Here is a 23361-nt window from a genome sequence, read left to right on the forward strand (position 1 = left end):
TGGAACAAGGGGGTTAAGAAGGCGGCAAGGGGCAACTCTCCCAGCTCAACTGCCCTTCGTAGGAGCGGATATGGCCCCCAAAGCCTGCGAGTCCTCGGCCTGAAAGACAAAGAAAGGCTCGGGGCCGAGTGGTGACGGGGTGGGTGGGGGCAGCGACTCGCGTGAGCTCGGGGACGTGAGAACGCAGCCCCCGCCCCTTTCTCCTCCCCCCACAAAGGCGGGACCCGAAAGCCACCCCCAGAAAGGTTCCCCCGCGAGGCGGGCAGCGGGTCCAGGCGCCCGCACACGCCCAGGCACCGGCGGCGACGGGCCGGCGCGCAGGGGGAGGGGAGGAGTAAGGGGAGGAGCCGGCGGGCGAAGAAAGGCCGAGCGGTCGGGTGGGGGCGGGGCCTGGGCTGGAGGGCGGGGCCACGGAGTGGGGCGGGGCGGAGCCGGCCGAGTCCCGGGCTGCCTGAGACAGTCACTGCCCTGACGGCGGCGGCGGCGGCGGTTGGCTGGTGGGGGTTGGGAGGAGCACGACCGAGGCTGCTGGGGCAGCTGGAACTGGCAGTTGCCGGGGGCCAACAGGAGGATCCGGAGCTGAGAGCGTGCCCCAGGCCGGGAGGAGGAGGAGGCTGCAGTTGGAGTCCCGAGAGCGCTGGCGGCCGCGGATTCTCAGAGGAGCAAGTGTCTGAGGCTTAGAGTCCGCAGCGGCGGCGGCGGCGGCCACGGCGGCGGCTGGGGCCGAGGTAACCGAGGGGCGGCATCGGCGGTAGAAGCGAGGCCCCTTCTCAGGTCGGAAGCTCGGGGGCTGTGGCTGGGCTCGAGGCTGACTCACCCACCCACCCTTTGCAGTCTCCGTCCCCTTCGTTCCGCCGTGGGTCCGGTGGGGGCGGGAACGGCGCGAGGGGTGGGGGCGCAGAACTGGGCGCCTACTGGAAGGCGACCCCTCATCTGGGATTGGCAAGGGCGTCGGGCACCCCCTCCCCCTCCAAAAGACACACCCCAAAATCTCGGGGCGGGGCGGGGTGTTGGGGCGTTCCCAGCCTTCTGGAAGGGAAGACCTCGGTGTGGAGGCTGCACCTCCGTCCGTGGCCTCTCCGAGGTGGCCCCCCTGTGGCTCCTTGAGGCTGCTCAAACCGAAGGTGGTTCCCGTCTCTGGGAATCCCGGAGTTCCTTTTGTCTATCAGCTGAAACTAGAGGCCGGAACTGTAGGCAAACACCCACCAGCCCTGAAGCATTCTACTCCTTATCCCTTTTCTGTCTCGGAAGGAATTCTCCCCGGCAGCCTTTTCTCCGGCCACAGTAGTAGATTCCATTCCTCACCCCCATCCGAAACATTTATCTTTGGCGCAGAGGAAGGAAGGATTCACGTTGTACTTGTATTTGGCTTTATCATTCGTGTTAAGATTATTCCCATCCTCCCCCTCTATTTTTTTTTAACCCATTCCCATCCAGCCGCAACCATAGTAATCATCCCCTAGATTTTGCAAACTATCAACAAAGAAGTGTGACTAGTCGAGTAAACAGAGTCCTTGACTGGCTGGACTGTGCAATTTAATAGAGCTTCCTTTAACTGGCGCTGTTCTACCAAGCTTGTCGGAAAGACCTTTTTGGCTAGAGTTAAGGATGTTACTGTGTGTGCATAAAGCCTTTTTAAAAAATCCAGGGTAACTGGATGAAAATGTAGCTGCTTGGGAAGCATAACCGTAGAGAAAGTAAAATACAGAAAGGAAAGTGGAATTATGATTCTGGGGGTAATTGTCCAACTTTTTTAAAGTGCCAAAGATGAAGTATATGGATTTTCTTAAAGTATATGGGTTTTTGAGATTATTTTAACTGGAAAATTATATCCTTTTGTAAGCTTTTAAGTAAGTAAGCTCTTAACATATAATATTATGCACTAAGATATTTTTGTTTTATTTTAGTTACTTGTAGAAATTGTTGATTTCCCAGATATCTTAAAGCTAGGAACCTGTGAACAGGTTCATTAAGAATCAACGCTCCAACAAAATGGCATTTTATCAATACTTTGGATTAAGGATGTGTTAACAGTGGCCTGTCCTTTCTGCCACATAAAAGACCCTAATCTAAAACAGTTCCCTCCCTGGCAGTTGCCCAGATGCCTGAAAATGGCAAGGTCTAGTACTTTGAGTGACTATCCTTCAACAAGAAATACAGAGCTACCTATCAACCGTATACGTGGGATCGCTTTGATGGTATTTACTGTAATGGACATCTTTTCTGCATCTAATTTTCAGATACAGAATTAACACTTGGAATCTGGAGAAGCATTTTGTACACATTGAAAGATTGGGCATTATCTTTAGTTTTCCAGATGTATTGTCTCATCTGCACACTTGAAACATCCACAATCACATAAACTCCAGATATAACCATGGAGTTATGTGACCCATCAAGATTTAGGAAAAGTATTGCCACGCTTTGGAACCAGGCAATTTTCCACCAGTTCAACAATTAAACTAATATATTTTCTGCTGATAATCAAGAGTAAAGAGCTAAATAAAGTCATGCACATTCGATTGGCAAATGGCATCTCTGGCTGTTGAGTTTTACTGTAACTGGTTACTGTATCATTCAGAGTCAACTTAATATGCAAGTTATGTCCTAATGGATGTAAAGACCTGTGTTGACGTATCCAGGATCTAGCAAATGTTGAAGATAAGAAACCTATTATGACTAATCCTTGGGAAGAGAAAGTCTGCAAAATGGCTCAAACGAGTTTACTGCAGGGGAAGCAGTTTTACTGTAGGGAGTGGGTTTTCCACAAGCTTCAGCATTGCCTCCAGGAGAAAACTAACTGCTGCAATAGTGCTGTCAACACACCATCCCTTGTAATGAATTCTGGGAATAATGCTAGTGTTGTCTCTGGAAAAGGAGCTGCCTGGGGTGTGTTGTTGGTAGGAGGGCCTGGCAGTGGCAAGACAGCCCTATGTACTGAGCTGTTGTGGCCAAGTTCACCTACGAGCTTGCAGAGAGGTTTACATCGCCAGGCTTTGGCCTTTCATTTCTGCAAAGCCCAGGACTCTGATACTTTGTGTGTTGGAGGGTTTATTAGAGGTCTAGTTGCCCAGATCTGCCGCAGTGGACTACTCCAAGGATATGAGGATAAGCTAAGGGATCCAGCAGTCCAAAGCCTGTTACAGCCTGGAGAATGTGAAAGGAACCCAGCTGAAGCATTTAAAAGGTAACAAAAAGAATGCCATGATTCTGGTTTCTAAGCAAAAATTAACGTGTTTCCTAGGTTTTTTGTTTGTTTGTTTTAGTTTTTTGTCTGTTTAAATTTTGAGGGGTACCTGTACTACCGTGCATTTGGGGATAATCTGTAGTTGTAAATACACGTGTTACTTTGAGTATCAAAAACAAAATTTAAGCTTTGAATGTTGCACAGGATATGAATTAAAAGTATGTCTTTTCTTTTACTTCTTCAATAACAGAATATGAAACAGAAACTTAATTTTTATTTCAAACTTAGGACAATTGCTTATCTACTTATTTATTTTTCTAGTATTATCTATAATTGGTAAGAGATATTTCTTATGGTAGAAAAAACCATTTAGCTGCTTGGAAAATGGGCTGCATTTTCAGGGAAGGCATATTATAAATGGTGCTGAATTTAGAGGAACTCTCAGCGTAGAATCTAATCTTTTTTGCTTATAGTAGTCTTTCTTCAAGTTATTTTTGAAAGAGATCATTGGCCATTGAGAATCTGAAGAAAATCTATGTTTGGGATTTATTCCCCTATCGAGTAAACAAAAAGTTAAGTAGTACTTTTAAATATGTGGTATTTATAAAATAATGAAAATCTGGCATAATTTTACTACTTTTAGTGAGTGATATGAAAAACAACTTTTTTTTTTAACCTCAATTAAGCATTTTTTCCTTTGGTAAATGGAGTGGTCTAGGAGGGGAGTAAGTTGCTTTTCAGAGTTGTTGCAGATTCAAAGTGTATTCAAGAAGACATGATGCCTTGAAAATAATTTTTTGCCTTTCAACCCTCTGCTTGTTAAAAGAAGCAGGCAGATTGTTATTTTTGTGCTTGCTATTGACTCACTGCTGCTTGAATTACTCATTTTGTGTATACTTTTATTTCTACACAGTAAGTAGCTCTTAGCAGGTGGAAGTTTGTTCCCCAAAGATGTAGGTGTACTGTGCGATGGAAGTTAGCATACGTGTGTGTATATGTGGCTGTATGTGTCTGTCTCTCTGTGTGTCTCTAGGAGTCTTTTGAGTAGGATTTGAATTGCTGTGAAATGAGTGATATTTGTTTTTATGATGTCTTCAGATTTAATGGTATGAAAACGTAAGTTTTAAGTGGTGTTGAAAATATTAACAATAATAGCAAACGCTATGTGTCAGTGTTCTAAAAGATTTACGAATAATAACTTATTTCATTTTCATCGCAATCCTATGAGGTAGGTACTGTTATTATTCCCATTTCATGAATGAGGAAACTGAGACACAGAAAGCTTTGTAACTTGTCCAAGGTTACAGTCTTGTATGTGGCAGGCAGAGCTGGGATTTGAAGAATGTGTGCATGTATACAGGTTTGTAATCATAGAAATTCTTTGAAGGACTAGAGGGGGAGAGTAGATTAGAATTTGTGGAGGACAGGGGGTGTGTCACAGTTGTGACTTGAGTGGAGTTTTCAGATTGCCCATATAAGTGACAGAGTAGTAGTCTGGAATGATCTTTATGGATAGTGGTATGGAATTCAAACGTGGGAGGGGTATATTAAAGTCAGCCTAAGAGAAATAAATAAAAACATTAAAAAAAAAAAAAAAAGTCAGCCAAAGAGATGCGTCTTTGAGAGGTGTGCTATTCTTGCAGATTTTTTAATGTTTAAGTGCAGTCCAGTAAAATTCAGGGCAAATCTCTTATTTTTTGCTCTTAGCCACCAACATCAGGGTTAAAACTATTCAATCATTTTTAAATAAGAAGGAAATCCGTTAGGTGATAACTGGTGCACAAATAGGAGATACTGGCTTCAGTGGACAGTTTTAAATATGGAATGTGTTTATTCAATAACGTAGTCTTCAATATGTAAAACTTTACCTTTTAAGAGACTTAAAAGTCTCTGGGCATAAGCGGCTCTTTTCCTATTGACTTCCTACTTTTTCTGAAGATACTGTCACTAGTCGAAGAGCTGAATTTTCATTTCTTATAATTTCATTTCTTAGAAGTTACTTGGATTTAACACCTTAGAAAATCAGTTTCAAAGAGCTTAGCTAACTACATTAAACTTAGTCCAACTAAATTCGGTAATTATACATTTTATTTTATTGAAATTTATATGTAAATTTCTAATGCCTTTAAATATTTAAATCCATGTCTAATTGTACATTTTTGCTATATTCTGATCTTGAGCAGACCTTTCTGTATGGTATCATAGGTTTTCCTGAAAAAGGTCCGTCTACTGAGATGGTCCTGTTTTGTGGTTTTTTTTTCCTGTGTAAATTTTAGTTATCAAATAATTGAAGAGAAATGAGAAGCAATTAGAGCTATATGTGAAAACCACACCGGTGCTGATTTTCTGATTGACAGAAAGAACTAACCACTTTGTATTCCCAGGCTGTACTTTGGTAGAGGAAGCACAGCCTTTCTTTTTGGACCATTTTGGTGATCTTAATCTCCTTCTGGATCTTTCAAAAGCCTGGGTTACTTTCTTTCTTCATCATTAAAGTAGTTAATCATTAAATAAATTAGGTAACTCTGATACTGTAACAACTGTTTCTGATAATTCATAGAGTACATTTCCTCTAAGACTCTGAAGCTTTCATATAACCATAGTCAAATGCAAGTATGAGAATACAATACAGTTAAAGAGAAATATTTTTGCATCGTCTATGGCATTAGATAATCTAAGCCTTTACTTTTGGATAGCCAAGATTTTATTGTAGGTTCTATTATAGTAGGTTCTATTTGTGATTGATTTTTGTTAAATAAGGCCTTAGAGAATTTTAATAGGAATCTATTTTGTGTAGGCAGGGAGAAATGTAATTCAACAGGTAGATAATCATTGCTTTCAAGAAGTTATAATATTTTGAGAGAGACAGAGATCAAAGTGATATGATGGGAGATGAAATATAAACAAAGAGAAGTAAAATCTTTTTTTGCTTTTGAAAAAAAATTCAAAACCCACTTTATTACTTTTTTAACATCTGTCTAACACTTGATAATATTAATGGTTTCATATATTCATTTGTAAAACAATTTAATAGTAATAGAAAATTGATAAAGAGAAATCTTAGTTCTTGACAGATGAACAAAGTTGGGGAAATTGCAGAGAAGTGATTCCGTAATGAATGCATTTTATAAACGTTTCTTCAGTTTTACTTCCTAATTATTTACCTAGTTTTTATGTTTAATGATACTAGATAGAATACGTACTGCCAGAAAAAAACTTCTTACATGAAATCATATACCTACGTGGTAACTTGTTAATTGCTGGTGTATTGAAATCACTTTTTCTCTATGATAAGAAAAATGAGAGGAATGTCATTTTAATCTAGTTAAATGCTGCTACTTTCTTTCCCCTCTGACATGATATCACAATTCTTAGACATAGTAGTCACAAAATTTATTCTGACTTTCATTAATTCTCACAGCAAATATTTGAGAGCCTTTTGTGTTTTAAACACAGTTGAGCTGGAGATATTTATTGAGAACCTTCTGTGTGTTCAGTTCAGTTGTAGATAAATCAGTGAGTTGAACAGACAAAATACCCTGCCTTCATGGAGCTTAAATTCTTATTATAATATTTATCTTATTTCTATAAAGAGAAATAATATTTGGGATAAATGCCTGTTACAGTGTTCATGCAACACATAAATGTTTTAAGACTAGTGTAAGGAATTATATGATCTGCTAAAGGGAATGATGAATGAAGACCTATTAATTTCTTTTTTTCCCTTTTCCATTTTTCTATCTTGATTAGTTAAAGTGCAAAGCTATTGTTACTGTTTAGATTTTTTTTTTTCTCATTTCTGTTGGTGGAACTAAGATGGTCTAATTGATGACAATTAACATTTTTACCTGAAAACCAAAGTCTGATTTCTTTCCTTCTGCCTTTCCCTTCACACTCTTATTGCAAAACTTTGTATATTTTGTGTATTTTCTAGAGTTTGTGTTAGAGTTTCCTGGTAGTCATACAAATGTAAGCCAAATCCCAGTTATTTTTGACAGAAGTATGAAGGCATCTAAGTTTAGGGAAAGTGAGAAGGAGTGGAGTAGTTTCAGATCTTGTGACTGCTTTAGAAGCACAACTGAACATGATTATTTCATTCAACTAGAAACTCCTTTCTGAATCTTACTATCATAGTTATTGCACCCATGGATCTTCTTGGAGATTTAAATGGATGTGGAACTGGGAAATACAAATTTTTGCTTCTGGTAGACACTATTCTCTAATTTTTATTTCTAGTTAAAAATCTGCCAGACCAGGTTATTAGTTTTCTATGTGTGATGTCAATTTTCCAGATTTGAGTAAAAAGATTTTGTTCTTTGTAATGTGTAAGTGGAATAAAATTGTGATGAAGAATTAGGTAACTGACTCTAAACTTTGAGAGTTTAGCCAAAAAAAAGTTGTGTTGGTAGTGAAAGGCTTGTTAAGTGAGAGTAGCTTGTTAAGAAAAGAATCGGAAACTGGAAGACCAAACTGACATTTGTGTTTTATGTCAAATAGGAACCCTCAAGTGGTTGAATCTTCTTTCTGATTTTTTTATTTCCTTCTCTTTGAACATTTATAGTTTTTCAGTTGTATCTCTTTAGATTTTTAGCTTCTTTAGTTATTTATGCATATATCTTCTGTTATCTCTTCTATTAGGCATGTGCTCTTCATGACGTTATTCATGACTGGTTAATTTTTTTATATTTACCATAGTGCTTTGAACAGCACTTTGCATGTAGTAAGTGCTAAATGATTATCATTTGAATGAGGGAATAAAGCTACTTACCTATCTAGAATATGTTTGAACCTAATTGAAGGATAGCTGAAGCTCTTGCATAAGGAAGGGAATTGAAATGTTATATCGTTTAGGTCAGGTTTCAGTGTAGACCAGACTAGTATAGTGATTATTAATTTATTAACCTGCCATGTGTACTCTTTAGCATGTATGAATATGGCATTGGTCCAGATAGTTTTAAGTGGCCAGATGTCTATCTTCTGTCTCAACTGGCTGCAAGTATTTTTGGCTTACTCAACAAAGGGACTAAGAACAGAATGAGATTGGAACGTGTGCTTCCTTTTTACCCTCCTTTATGGGGTATTTTCAAGGCAAAATATTCCCTTTCCATCGTCTGTCTGGTATAACTAGTACTATTTAAGATAGCCATCATTATCCATTCTTCAATATTACCAGATTAAAAGATCTTGTAAAGTGTCTTTGCAGTTCACATTTTAAATGAAATAAATGAATTAATGTAATTTTCAAAATCAAAATTCTACATTTCTTTTAGTCTAACATAGTCATTTTTCACCAAATTGTTGTTTCCAACTTTTGACCATGTTATTTTTACTTTAAGATGGACTGCCATTCATTCAGGACCTCCCACTTTCCCTTCCTAAAACCTTTTGTTTCTACCCTTGATGGGTTCTTTTTTATGCTTCATATCTAAGTGCTGCTTCCTTTGGTTCCTGTTGCTCCTCCATAAAATTTGCTGAACCGTTCCTCAACCTTTAATCACTTATGCTATAATGGCATAACATATTCCTGCATATTTATGTTATTTAATTTCAGTCACATTTTTAGTTCTGCTTGGCCATTCTTCCATTTACTTCTTAGTAACTCTGTGTTTTGTTTTGTTTTGTTTTGTTTTGTTTTGTTTTGTTTTGTTTTGTTTTGTTTTGTTTTGTTTTGTTTTAGACCAGAGAGAGTAAAGTTATTCCCTACAGGTTGAATACTTTTGCCCAATTCAGGAAATTTCATACACACATCCAGATTTCTGGTTTTTCTCAGAAAAAAAGTGGAAATTTTGACAAAATTAGGTTCTCATTCTCTTGAATCAGTAATCTCGTGGAGCCATGTTAGCTGCTGTCTTCAGCTGGGGCCTACATGCCCTAATTTGATTCATCCCCCCAACTCTGTTATTCTATTCCACGACCACTTTACCTGTTCATATGTGCCAGCCTAGCTGCTACTGGCATTTTCAAACACAAACGTGTTTCCTAGTACTCTGACAAAAAGTGTATTTTTTTTTATTTCCTACCAGATCTTCATATCATCTCTAATTTGTGTACACAAGTCCTACTACTTATGTGTCACCTCATTTCTTAACTTACTGAAGTCTGACTTCTATATGTGTATATTCACAGAAAGATGTTTGTGCCGAGTAGCTTCTGAACTCATTGCTCACTCTATCTTAGCCTTAGATGATACATTCTAGAACTTTTTTCATTATCTGTAATTTCTTCCTTTCAAAATCCTCTATGTTCTTTGGTCTCTCTCCCTGTAGGTGTTTGTCCTCTTGGTGTTTGTCCATCGAAGCTTACTTAGATCTTCTCTCTTTATACACATTCCTTCAATAACTTTATTTATTTACATGGCTACCAGCGTTCTTATCTAGTATGATAGCAATCGAATCTGCACCAACATATCTAATGTGATAGCAATCAAATCTGCGTCAACAGCTTTTATCCTCGCCCTGATCAACATGTATCTTTTCACTGGAGTGTTCTTCACTAACCTTGCTGTGTTTTTCAAATCAGCATCTCTTTCAGCATTTCTATTCATTGGCTCACTCATTTATTTCTGAAACATATTCTGCACCTGCTCTGTGCCAGATAAGTGGTCAGTGTCAGGGCTAAAGTTGTAAGCCAAACAGTTAAGTGGTAGGGGCGAGAGGGAAGTACATTGAACAAATAATCACAAAAATAAATGTAGAAATGCAGGCTTAACAAGTGCCAAGATGGAAGGATACAGGATACAAGCATATAATCTGAAGCCTGATCATTTTTTGGAAATCTGGGAAAAGTGACTCTTTATCTAAGTTATTTCTTAATTCTTGTTTCCTAGACTCTGCTTAAAAGTGTGATCTTAAGATCAACATTATCAACATTACTTTTGGAGGTTATTAGAAATGCAGAATCTGAGGTCTGTTGAATCTCAGTCTGCCTTTTAGCCCATTTCCTAAGTGAGTGAATCCTGTGCACATTGAAGTTTAAGAAGCACTGCCCTAGGCTTGTTTCTAGAGTTTGCTTTGATTATTTTCTCTTATATTAGTTTATTCTAAAGCATTTAATCCTTTTCTTGGAATGTTTCTTGAATCTTTTACCTAATCTAGAATATTATTTATCTACTCCTAGAAGTAATTTTAGCCTCTCTATCTTCTAATTCCTTTTGTTCATAGTTGGTCAGTTTTACCATAGTAAAACAGTGCTTTCTTTAGGTCCTTCCTCTGAGGACTGTGATAACTTATACAACAAATTCAGATTTCTCTGCCTACCTCTATTGAAAGGTCTGGATAATTTCATTTTGTTCTTTTAAAGTATGTTTCGTGTTTCCAAAACTTGATTAGAACACATAAGTTCATTTATTGTTTCAAGAAACATTTTAAGCATATGAAAGAATGTTAAAGTCTTTAGGAGATATGAGAAGTAAGAATATTCTTATTTTTCTTAGGGTTTAGTAAGAACTTCATACATACAATAAGGATATAGATTTTTTCTTTGTTATTTATGTTACAGGTTTTTTTTTCAGTTTTTTTTTTAGCATTTTTGCTGTTTTTTAAAAAAAATTATGAAATAAGATGGTTTCTATATGGTAAAGTGGTTTGATTTTATGAAGTAAAATAAGTAATTACTTTTCTGCCATTAAAAATATCTTAAAGGGTGCCTGGCTGGCTTAGTTGGTAGAGCATGCAACTCTTGATCTCGAGGTTGTGAGTTCGAGCCCCATGTTGGGCATAGAGCTTACATTAAAAAAATAAAAATATCTTTGGGTGCCTGGGTGGCTCAGTCTGTTAAGCTTCTGACTTCAGCTCAGGTCATGATCTCACGGTCCATGAGTTCGAGCCTCGCATTGGGCTCTGTGCTGACAGCACAGAGCCTGGAACCTGGAGCCTGCTTTGGATTCTCTGTCTCCCTTTCTCTCTCTCCACCGCTTCCCTACTTGCACTCTGTCTGTCTGTCTCTCTCTCAAAAATAAATAAACGTTAAAAAAATTAAAAAAATATATCTTTGAAATATATTCTGATTGGTTGCCTGTTTACCCTACGGTTGTTCTAGTTATCTTTGACCATGCTATATATAATTGTCTTAAATTTTAAATCAGTTCGTCTTTCATGTTATTCTAATCTCAGAAATATTCTAATGTTATTTTTTTCTACTGTATATGTGTATAGTTAAGTATAATCATTGGTAAAAAGATAGGATTTTAAATGCTCATGTAATTGCTTAATAAAAATAAGTATTAATTAAGAGAACTAATTATACGTTACTTGTGGCTATCTAGAAGAACGATTTGGAGCTTTCCAGAAACTACTGACCTTTTACAGTTATGACTCATGATTTGAATACATGGAAACTGTGGTAGATTGAATTATTTGTTTTTGTTCTTCATCTCTTCGTGTATTCTTGCTCTTTGCCATATGATATTGGAAGTCCTTCTACTAGAGGAGAAGTATACTTCTCTGCCTTTTTCTGTTTGGGTCAACCATGTCATTTGCTTTGGCTGGTGGGATGTCAGTAGACAGGATCCAAACAGAGGCTTAAGATGTGCACAAGTAGTTGGGCTTATCCTCTTTGCTTCTAGCATCACCATGAGAATGACATCCTTGGTTAGCTTCTTGGCTCAAGAAGATGAGAGAGGGGCGCCTGGGTGGCTCAGTCGGTTAAGCGTCGACTTCGGCTCAGGTCATGATCTCACGGTTCGTGAGTTCAATCCCCGCGTCGGGCTCTGTGCTGACAGCTCGGAGCCTGGAGCCTGTTTCCGATTCTGTGTCTCCCTCTCTCTCTCTGACCCTCCGCCGTTCATGCTCTGTCTCTCTCTGTCTCAAAAATAAATAAACGTTAAAAAAAATTAAAAAAAAAAAAAAAAAAGAAGAAGATGAGAGAGATGTGGAACCAATGATATACCACTGTTGTAAAAATTGCTAACAATAAAAAAACTAAGGAAATAATATTTCATATCGAAACCCGTAATTTTCTTCAAAAATTTAGGAATCATCATTGATTCCTCAGTTTCACTCATTCACTACACTCAATCCATTAGCTACTTTTGTTTTATTTCAGTGATAAAAGTACCTTCACTTCTCTGCATCCCCATTGCTGCTACTCCTATTCTTTCTTGCCTAGCTTGCTGCAGTAGCCTCCCAAAATGGTCTTCCTGTTGCTATTATTGTCCCTCTTATCTTTACAAAGTGTTAAAGTATCAGGTCATATTAGTTACCTGCTTAAAACCTGCCAATGGCTTCTGACTACCTTAAGAATAAAATCTAAGCTTTACATGGTCCAGTCTTTGCCTACCCTTTGACCTCAGCTTGTATCACTTTCATCCTTGCTCATTGTTCTGCATCCACATCATTACCCTTATCATGTTTTGAAATAGGTGACATTCCAGCCAGCAGATTGGTATATGGCTACTTGTCTGGTATCACTTAGGTGCCAGCCTTAATATTACCTCCTCAGAGAACCTTTCCTTTCCATCAAGTCTTTGAGACATCTCCCCACCCAGTCAGTTTCTTAAATCAGATCCTCCCACTTTGTTTTCTTTATTTCTTAATTTTCAGTGTCTAGCATGATCTGAAGTTACTTTGCTTCATGTGTTTACTTTGACTTTCTGCCTACCTACTGGAATGAGCAGACTACCTACCTGACTTGTTCCCTTTATATCTCCAGAACATAGACTATAGAAGACAGTAACTATTTCTTGAATTGAGGGAATAACTATGTTTTAATTAAAAAACATCATAAATTTGGTCACATTTATAATTTGTGTTGCTCTAACCACATTCCGTTTGAAATAGTACATGTTTTTCTGCAGAGTGATTTATACATATAGATTATATACTTATTAATGACAGAGATCCATTTGAACCAGTATTTTTTTATTTTATTTGTTGTTTCTTACAATGCATGCTAAAATTAATTTTTATAAAATGGAAAACTTTTTAGCGGCATCTGATTTATATTCTATAATGTGAATCATGAGGTCACATTTTGCCTATCTTCTATAAATCCCTAGTTTCTTCTGTGTTTCATAGTTTCATTCCTATAAATCTTTCTGAGATTATCATTTAAAATTTATATTCATTAGAAAAGAGAAAAAATGTTTGTAGCTTAAATCTCAGTTATGATGTTTATTAATTGCTACTATAGCGAGAGAAACAACTCGCACACCATAGACTTCACAGGAATTGAAACATAAAAATTAATGACACCAAGTACAAGAAATGGTTGCAGAAAAAGAATTTGAGAAAATGATTGTTCCTATCCCTGAAGTTTATCATTTATACAGGAAAATAAATAAAATAAGAAAACAAATATGCATCTACCTACCTATTTTGCTATATTTACTTTAAATCTAGATTTACTATTTTGTTTTAAAGAAAAAATAAGGGTGCCTGGGTGGCTCAGTTGAGCCTGCCACTCTAGATCTCAGGGTTGTAGGTTCAATTTCTACGTTGGGTGTAGCGATTACTTAAAAATAAAATCTTAGGGGACATTGGGTGGTTCAGTTAAGCATACAACTCTTGATGTCGGCTCAGGTAATGATCTCACAATTTGTGAGATCGAGCCCCGTGTTGGGCTCAGCGCTGACAGAACTGGATCCTGCTTGAGATTCTCTCTCCCTATCTGCCCCTCCCCCTGCACAGACTCCCTCTCTGTCTCAAAATGAATAATTAAACATAAAAAAAAAAAAAAACTACATTTGAATCTTCCCTGGTATCCCTTGCTAAATTTGACCTACTCACACCCATAAGATGACCCCTCTTATGGAGGCTGAGTGGCTCATTCAGTTTAGCGTCTACTTCGGCTCAGGTCATGATCTCACAACTCTTGAGTTCAAACCCCATTTTGGGGCTCTGTGCTGACAGCTCAGCCTGGAGCCTACTTCAGGTTTTGTCTCCGGCTCTCTCTGTCCCTCCTCTGCTCACGCGCTGTCTTTCTCTCCCTCTCTCTCTCTCTCAAATATAAATAAACATTTAAAAAAATTGAAATTTGAACTAATAAAATTTTAAAATAATGTATGAATAAATATTTAATAATAAATTCATTACATATGAACGTAAGTAACATTTTAATGACAGAATGAATATTGTCAAAAAAAAAACAAAAAGAATACACAAAGTTAAAAGAAGAACATTGTTTTACCTTTTTTTCAAATCTTTTTAATATTAGGCTTAATATATTGGATTATCATCTCTGCTTTTGAATGCAGCCTCTGGAAAACTCCACTCTATCCTTGAGAGAGAACTACAATGAAAAAGCAAATCACATCTTAGTTTTATTCTGACTCTGAAATGCTCTAGGGTATAGGATACCCTTAGGGACCCTCACACCACACTTTGAAAACCACTGTTCTATATAAATGGTGTTGTGTTGCTAGCAGTATTCTGTAATGTTTTCCGTGTAACATTTTTTTTTTTACATTGTTCATGTTGTTACATGTTCTATATGATTCCTCTTCACTACTATATAATATATAATTCCAGTCTGTATAATTCACTTGTTGTTGTCATGTTGATACTCATTTAAGATGTATTTAGCATTTTAACTTTTATGAAACAGTATTGCTGGGCTCCTGGGTAGCTCAGTCAGTTGAGCGTCTGACTCTTGATTTCCACTCAGATCGCGATCCCAGAGTCATGGGGTTGAGTTCCAAGATAGTCTCTGTGGTGAGCTCGAAGCTTGCTTAAGATTCTCTTTTTCCCCTGTGCCCCTCCCCTCCCCCCCATTCTCTAAAACAAGCAAACAAACAAAAAACCACAGTGCTGCTAAGAACATTCTTGGATACTCTCTTGGACATATACTAGGAGGAAAGTAGCAAAGGGTAACTCCAAATTGCATAGTTAGAAGTGAAATTTGGAATCATAGGGTATGTATATTCATCTTCAGCTCTGTGAGATAGCACTAAAGCTTTGACATTGTATCAGTTTGTCCTCATAGATGTGTGTAGATCACCAACAGGTGCTGTATTGTCATTGTTCTTTGTGTTTTAGAAAGCGAATGTGAAATGATAACTTACTATTTTAAACATCTTTGATCCTTTGGCACTTGTCATTTTGTCTGAAAATTTTGTTTTGAAATGTAAAGAGTATTTTTTAGTTATTTCCTTTATGTTTTACCTTTTTTGGGTCTTAATATTTAAAAACGCATTCTCTACTTGGTTGTTCTACTGGCATTTGTTGAGTGGCATGTGTTTCACTATTAATCTATAATACCACTGTGAGATACACATACATACATATGTATTTCTGAGTTCTTTTACATTGGTCTATTCATTCATTCATTCATTCATTCATTTATCAATTATATATTGATGCTAGGAATGTACCAGATGCCATACTGGTATATGTTAGTAAGTAAAAATGGAAATGTCAAACGTGTTTATTGAGCTTACATTTTGAGGGTTGGAGCACGTGGCTGGTAGAAAATAAAATGTTAACAATATATAGCATATCTATTGGCAATAAATACTGTATGGAAGATCAAGCTAGAGTAAGGAGGAGAGTAGTGATGTACTGGGTAGGTTGTGGGAGAAGAGTTATTATTTTATATAGGGGAGATTAAGATATTGTGAAGGAAGTTTCTGACAAGAATTTCCAGACTGAGGAAGTACTAAGTGAAAAGTCCTGAGGTGGGAGTTGGCTTAATATAATCCAAGAAAAAAAACAGGATTTTTTTTGGAGAGCCTGTGTGGCTAGAACAGAGTGAACAAAGGAGTATGTGTAGGAGACAGGTAGAGAAATAGGATTCATACAATGTATGCACTTCGAGGCTATTGTAAGCACATTTATTTTTACTTTCAGTAGATTGGAAGACATCAGGTCTTTCAAACAGAGTAGTAACATCATCTGGTTTAACTGTTTACTTTTTGAGAATTGGGTTGAAGGTGGAAACAAGGGAATCAGTACCTGGCCAGTGCAGTAATAGGTAAGAGGCAATGGTGCTTGGACTTGGGTCAAGTGGTTGATTATTTTTAAGATTTAGCTGGTAGCACATTGGATGTGAAGTATGAAAAGGAAAAAAAAGGATTAAAGGATGATTCTAAAATTTTTGGCCTGAGAAACTGAAAGGATAGGATTGCTCTTTACTGGAAAGAAGAAGACTAAGGTAGGAGCAAGATGAGGCTTAGAGGTCTGAAGTTTAGGTTTTAATATGTTCAAGATTAGACAACTAAGCAGAGAAGTGGAGTAAGAAGTTAGACTCACAAGTCTGGATGAAGAAAAGAGGTGCTGACTGTATATATAAATTTGGTTTCAGGGTATTAATAAACTTACGTAAAAAGTGAATGGAAGAAGATCCAAGATACAAATATTGACATATATTTCAAAATTGAAAGGTTGGGAAGCTGTGAAGAAGAGTAGCTAGTGTGGCAGGAGGAGAGAGTACGTCCTAGGGGAGGAGGTATGGAGTTGGAAGAGCTTCACTTTAGCCTTACAACATCACACAAATAATACAATAAGTTAATTTGAGAATGGGATAAATGCTACAAAGAAAACAGTCAGATGGAGTCTTTAGAATAACAGCAGTAAGTGATGATAAAGGCTTCTTAAGACATGGTGATTCGGAAGGTGCCTTTCGGGATTAAACTTTGTGTTGAAACATAAAGGATAAGAAATTTTGCCTGGGGGAACTTTAGTAGGAGGGAGTACCAAATACATTGGCTTCAAAACAAAACAAAACTGAAAGGAGAGTCATGTGGCTGGAACAAATGGGAGGATTCAGGAATGGATCCTAAGATTTTGGCCTAAGAAACTAGGGGATGATGAGATACATTAAATGACATGGGGAAGTCAGGTGGGGAAGAACTTATTTTGGGGGTAAATTGAAAAAGGATACGTCTTTAAACATACTAAATTTGAGACGCCTATGGGGCATACACACAGAGATAGATAGCAGACAGTTTGGGAGATTTTTACTTTTGAGTTTAGGTTGAGGTCAGGGCTAGAAAAAATATCTCAACATTTTTAAAGCCATAGAGTGGCTTCTGACTTATAGTATGACTGAGTAAGGCATGGAAAATAGCACAAAAACAAGAAAGTAAAACAATGAGAGAACTATAAACCAAACCTCAATAAAATGTGGAAGTTAATATCAAATTGAGATGCAGACAAAACTGGCAGAACATTTATTCTTCAAAATAAGTGTGTACTCTGAATATCATCAAGAGTATAAAGGCTCTTTTTTTGAACCATGGAGACAGGTTACAGACTTATGCTGGAAGTTCCCCTGGACCCAATTAGGCAGAAAGGAAGAACAAAGAAGGCAGGGAAGAAGGAGTCAAACATTTGGGGGGTAGTCCAGGAGGGGTTTGTGGTGAGAAATCCTGCCTTATATATATCCCCACAGCTTCTGATCTTAATTGGCTGGGGAGAAGTAGAAGCTCAAAGAAATTTTTCATGCTTATAGCTCTGAGTCATAAGGAGAATTCTTACAAGCCTGGACCTTGGATACACTAACTTGCAATTGCTGGTCCAGAGGGAACTTAATCTTATTGAAGAGCTGTCGTAGATATATAAAAATGTATCTCAAGAACAAAAGGAGGAAGGAACACAGGAAACACTCACCAGAAAAATGTTGCCCTGGAACAAAAAGAAATCTGTGGCCAAATATATTGCCTTAAATGAAAATGTAATTAATAAGCAATTGCCTGAGTTAAACAATTGCATGAAGCAGAAATAAAAGTGCTTGGAGAAGAGATGGCGAGACAACAGGAGGAGATGAAACATGCCCAAAATGTATATGAAAGCTTACTCTGTGAAAAGAGATATTTCCAATCACTAGGAGAAAGATAATTTCATAAATAGTTTTGGGATAACTGCGGAGCCATGTGGGGAAAAAATAGTGTTTAGGAACCATAGTTCACATCTTTATGCCAAAATTAATTTGATTTAAAAAATAAAATTAGGGGCGCCTGGGAGGCTCAGTTGGTTGAACGACCAACTTCGGCTCAGGTCACGATCTCGTGGTTTGCAGATTCGAGCCCCACGTCGGGCTCTGTGCTGGCAGCTGGAGCCTGAAACCTGCTTCTGATTCTGTGTCTCCCTCTGTCTCTGCCCCTCCCCTGCGCATGCTGTGTCTCTCTCTGTCTCAGAAAAAAATAAACATTAAAGTAAATAAATAAGTAAATAAATAATAAAATTAAACGTTCAAAGTTTTGAAGAAAACATGAGGAAATATTTTTTAAGCTGAGTGTTGGGAAGGCCCTTCAAAAATGTGACATAAAACTCAAAAGTCATAAGAGAAAAAAAATTAATTTTGATGTACATAAAAATTAAAAAAAAGAAACTTAAAAAAACCTTAAAAGTCAAAAATGACTTTAAGTCATTTAAAAAACTTAAAAAAACCTTAAAAAGTCAAAAATGAAAATAACAAATGGTGGAAAAATTAACAACAATGTATTTTCTCTATACTAAAGAGTACCAAGAAAAGAAAAAATTGATAATCTTTTGTAAAATGGGTAAAAGGATATAAAGACACATTTTAAAGAAAAAAAGAAATATGACTCCTAGGCATATGTAAATATGATAGGCTCATGAGAAACAAATGTAAATTAAAACTATAATGGTGCCATTTTTATGTATCTGTGGAAGAAGTAAATAGGCATTTTTACACAGCTGTTGGGAATGTATATTTATATAATTTTTAAGTAGAGTATTTTGTCAGTTACTACCAAAGTATACACAGATATGCCCTTAACCTAGCAACTGTAATCCTAGTAATATATCTTACGGATATACACATTGCAAAACATTGCAGCTTAACACATTGCAAAATGATATGTATAAGAACAAGGTAGGTTTAAACTGAACTATATCAATAATCACATTAAATGTAAATGGTGAATATCCTAATTAAATGAGTTTGATAAAAATATGAGATCTAACTATATGTTGGCCACAACAAATATACCTTGTATATAAAGAGACACATAGTTAAATGAAAAAGAATGAGAAAATACATACCATGCTAACCCTGATCAAAAGAAAAGACTTGTATAGCTACATTAATGTCAGGTGATGTGAATTCTGAAGAAAAGAATATTACCAGGATAAAAGAGGATCTTTTGTAATGACATAGGGGTCAATTTCTCAAGGATATAACAATCATAATAATTGTTTATTCCTATAATAACAAAGCTTCAACATATCAAAAACTGATAGAATTACAAGAGCACATAGACAAGCCACATTTATGTTCTGATATTTTAACACTCCCCTTTCAATAATGATAGAGCAAATAAACAGCAGATCAGCGAGTACATAGAACAGTTGAAAAACACTATCACCAAACTGACCTAACTGACATTGGTAGAACAGTCTACCCAACAATAGCAGACAGTACACATTCTTTTCAAGTGCCCATAAACCATTTAGTAAGATAGATATATTCTGGGCCACAAAACAAATCTTAATAAATTGAAGGGTATGTAAGTTATACAGAGTATGTTATCTCATCACAGTTGAATTGAATAATGATAACACAATAACATAAAAAAAACTAAGAAATCCCCAGATATTTGAAAGCTGTACAACCCACTTCTAAATAACCTATAATTTAAAGAAGGAATCAAAGGGAAATTATTTTGAACTAAATGGTATTGGAAATAGTAGGGAATTCATAACATTAAGGGATTACTATTAGAAGGAAAGTGTGAGGGGCACCTGGGTGGCTCAGTCAGTTAAGCATTGGACTTTGGCTCAGGTCATGATTTCATGGTTTGTGAGTTTGATTGAGTCCTGCATTGGGCTCTGTGCTGATAGCTCAGAGCCTGGAGCCTGCTTCGGATTCTGTGTCTTCCCCTCTCTTTCTGCCCCTCCCCCATTTGCGCTCACTCTCTCTCTGTCAAAAATAAACAAACATTAAACAAACTAAAAAAAGAAAAGTGTGAAACAATTAGTTTCTAAGAAACTAAGCAAAGAAAAACAAATAACCCAGAGTAAGCAAAAGCAATAAAATCATCAATTTCACCCACCAGATTTCCCTCAACTCTGTTATAATATTTGCTGTAAGTATAATCAGTAGATCCTAGTAGATAACAGTGTAGACTAATGTGACTGACTGCCTTGGTTTGCCCAGGACTGGGGGTGGGGAGTGGGGATGAAGGGCAGCTAGTTTCTAGGACTCCGTGCTTAAAACTTGGAAAGTCCTAGGCAAACCAGGATGAAGGGTCCAGCCTTACATAAGTTGTGGAGTCACAGCTTGGACTTGAGTTCCTTTCTTTAACTTTGGATAAATGACTTATCTTCATGTGCCTTGATTTCCTTATCTGGAAATTGGTATTATGATAGTACTCATCTTAAGTTTATGTGAGAATAAAATGAGTTAATTGGTATGTAAAGTACTTAAAGCATATAAAACACTGAATTAAAGTTAGAAGTGGTCCCCCTGCTTCTCCCCTTGCCCCACCGTTTTTTATAAGCAGTGGCCTCCGATCTCACTCTTTTCTTCTACTTACCTGCTTCAGGCTTTCCTTCAAATGTAGCCAGTTATCTTTCTAAACAGAGATATAAATGTATCAATTTCCTGTCTAAAATATTTCAGTTGACTCCTTAGTACCCTTAGGTCATAGCCCAAATTTCATAATAACGTTTATAAAACACAGTATTTACTCATTTTCCTAACTCTTCTCTTCCAGACTTTGTTCACAAGTCTTTCTTTTCTTCAAGATAAATGTGCTGTTGCCTAAACTAGATTTTTTTTTTTTTTTTTTTTTGTCCTATGTGTTGTCTTTACCCTAGCTCTTTCTGTTGGCTAAGCTTGTTTATTTGGCTTCCCTCCCCCCAACTCCCATCCCTATCAAAAGTAGGTTCTGTGTACTCCCACAGCATTGTGTGTTATTTATCAAGTGGTAGTGATTATATAGTACATTAGTATATTATATACTATAGTATATATATTACTGTAGTACTTGTTTTTCATCAAACTTCTTTGTTCTCATGATAGAGGAAATATGTACAATAAGGTACAATAAATTGTTTTCCCAAATTTAGTATATTCCTGCTGCCAAGATTGCTCTGCTTTCCTTTTATTACAGTTTATTGTAAAATTTTCCCAGTTCCTGGAGAATAACTGTTTCTTCAAAACTTAACTCATCTTGAGCACCTAATATTTGAATATTTCTCTGACATTCTCTGCCTTTCCTGTCTACCCGTCTTGAGTTGGTCATTTCTTATCTACCACATTAGTAATTTTACTGCTTTTTATCATAGCACTGAGTATACTGCATTGAAGTTATTTGTTTTCCATTCTAGAGTACAACAATGTCAAGTCTTCATTTAGGATCTACTATGGGCACAGCACTATGCTAAGTCCTGGGGTACATTCATGAGCAAAACTGACATAGTCCTTGTGTCTTGATGCTCACAGTATAAAGGAAGAAATAAAAATTAATGGCATTAAATTAGTAAGTATAACATTGCAAATTTGACACTGCTACGAAAGAGAAATATTTAATACAATGAAAGCATACTATAGGGATTCAACCTTTGGAAAGTGACTCTCAAGCTTACAATTAAAGATTAAGGAGGAGTTAATTACATGAAGAGAGAAAAGAAGCACATTTCTGGCAGAGAAAACTGCTAATGAAAAGGTCCTTGTGTAATTGTATCTAATAAAAGTTATTGAAAGAAGGCTAGTGTGGCTGGAGTAATATTCTAAAAAGGTTGCTTTGGCTGCAGCAGGAACTCTGGGGAAGTGGTTGGAAACATGTAACATACAGAACATACAAGTGATTGTGGCAGTCCAGGTGAGAGAAATGATGTTACAGACTGAGGTGGGTTTGAGAGACATTTATAAAGAAATGTTGGTAGGACGAGGTGATAAAAACGATCATGGTTGCTATGGGATTGAAAGTTTAAGAAGAGAGTTGTAGAAAGGATTATCTGTAAATTTTTGGTATTCATAACTGTATGGATCATGCCGTTTTCACTATTGTATTTTTCAGTGCCTATTCACCACATGACATGCTCAAGTAAACATTTGAAGAAAATGAATGAGCATTGTTTCAGTTATGAAAAAGTTATATTCAATTGCTCTGTAAATTTTGAGTAGGAAATGCATTGTTCTGTGGAATTAAACCTAGTAATTTGCTCTTTACATTGAAATTTGAACATATATCAAATGGGACCTAGGTTATAGTAATTTATCTTTATACGATCTTTTAAAATAAAATGTATATGTGACAAGCTAGTATAGTCTGCAGTCATTTTGTAAGAGAAATGATGATAAAACATTTCTAAATTCTGTAGGACCCTTGGTATTTTCTTTTTATTAAAGTGATCCCCAAAGTTGTTTTCTTTTTCCTTTGCAACACATTTTAACTTGGTTATAAGCAACTCAAGCTTTTTATTGGTGATTTAAAAAGTCAGGAAAGGAGTATTGAAATCTAGTTTCCTAAAGTTCCTACTATCCTTCCCCTTAATTATGCTGACTTACTAATACACACATATACACACACACACTCATGCACACCCTTTATTGTGGAAAATTTTGTTACTGAAAATGTGAACTATTTGGGACTAGTATTCTTAAAGTAAGGAACTGAAACTTACACAATATTTTTATTCTAAAGCCTAAATTTATTTCTTCTTAAAACATTTATAATCTATATTACTAATATTTGAATGATAAATCTTAATAACATTGTAGCCAGTAATATTGAGAATGCTCATACAGATGTATTTTACAGGTGTGTTCTACTCCCTCTTTTGGGAATGAAGCCTCCCCAACAAAGCCTATATCTACTTGTTGACTCTGTGGATGAAGGGTGTAACATTACCGAAGGTGAACAAACATCTACCAGCTTATCTGGAACTGTCGCAGAGCTCTTAGCTGGTCACCATGAGTTCTTTCCACCATGGCTATTGCTTCTGTGTTCTGCCCGAAAACAGAGTAAGGCTGTTACTAAAATGTTTACTGGTAAGTGTAATTAATGCCTTGTGTGTACTTTCTGTGTGTTAATAATCTGTTTTTAAACCGTGTGTCATGTCTTCTAAACTATCTGTTGGCATTTGGTGCAAATGCCACATCGATTTAGTATTTCTATTTTTTGTTGTTGTTGTTGTTCAGTTATTTCCCAGCCCTCTTTGTCACCAATGTTATTATTCTAAATCATATTTTTACCTTTATTCCTCTAGATTGACTTTAATAGCATACTTTTAAAAATTGGAACTATTAATGATATAAACCAAAGAATT

The 23361-nt window shown here is 36.7% G+C and overlaps 1 protein-coding gene across 2 annotated transcripts in view; it reads left to right on the forward strand.

Moving 5' to 3' along the window:
- The first annotated feature begins 461 nt into the window (after positions 1–461).
- The window catches only part of ANKRD50 (ankyrin repeat domain containing 50), a 32808-nt gene continuing 9908 nt past the window's right edge, over positions 462–23361 (forward strand). Inside the window, exons 1-3 of one of the 2 annotated variants that reach the window (XM_040474445.1) lie at positions 462–728; positions 2241–3187; positions 22854–23083. In XM_040474445.1, coding sequence (XP_040330379.1) covers positions 2676–3187; positions 22854–23083 — 742 coding nt within the window. In that variant the 5' untranslated portion in view covers positions 462–728; positions 2241–2675. Of the gene's footprint in view, positions 729–2240; positions 3188–21043; positions 21570–22853; positions 23084–23361 lie in introns of those variants that run through there. The other variant, XM_040474454.1, reaches the window with a different exon arrangement.

Source organism: Herpailurus yagouaroundi, unplaced genomic scaffold (genome assembly GCF_014898765.1).
Source record: "Herpailurus yagouaroundi ecotype Mexico unplaced genomic scaffold, PumYag 28, whole genome shotgun sequence".
In the NCBI taxonomy this organism is placed as follows: Eukaryota; Metazoa; Chordata; class Mammalia; order Carnivora; family Felidae; genus Herpailurus; species Herpailurus yagouaroundi.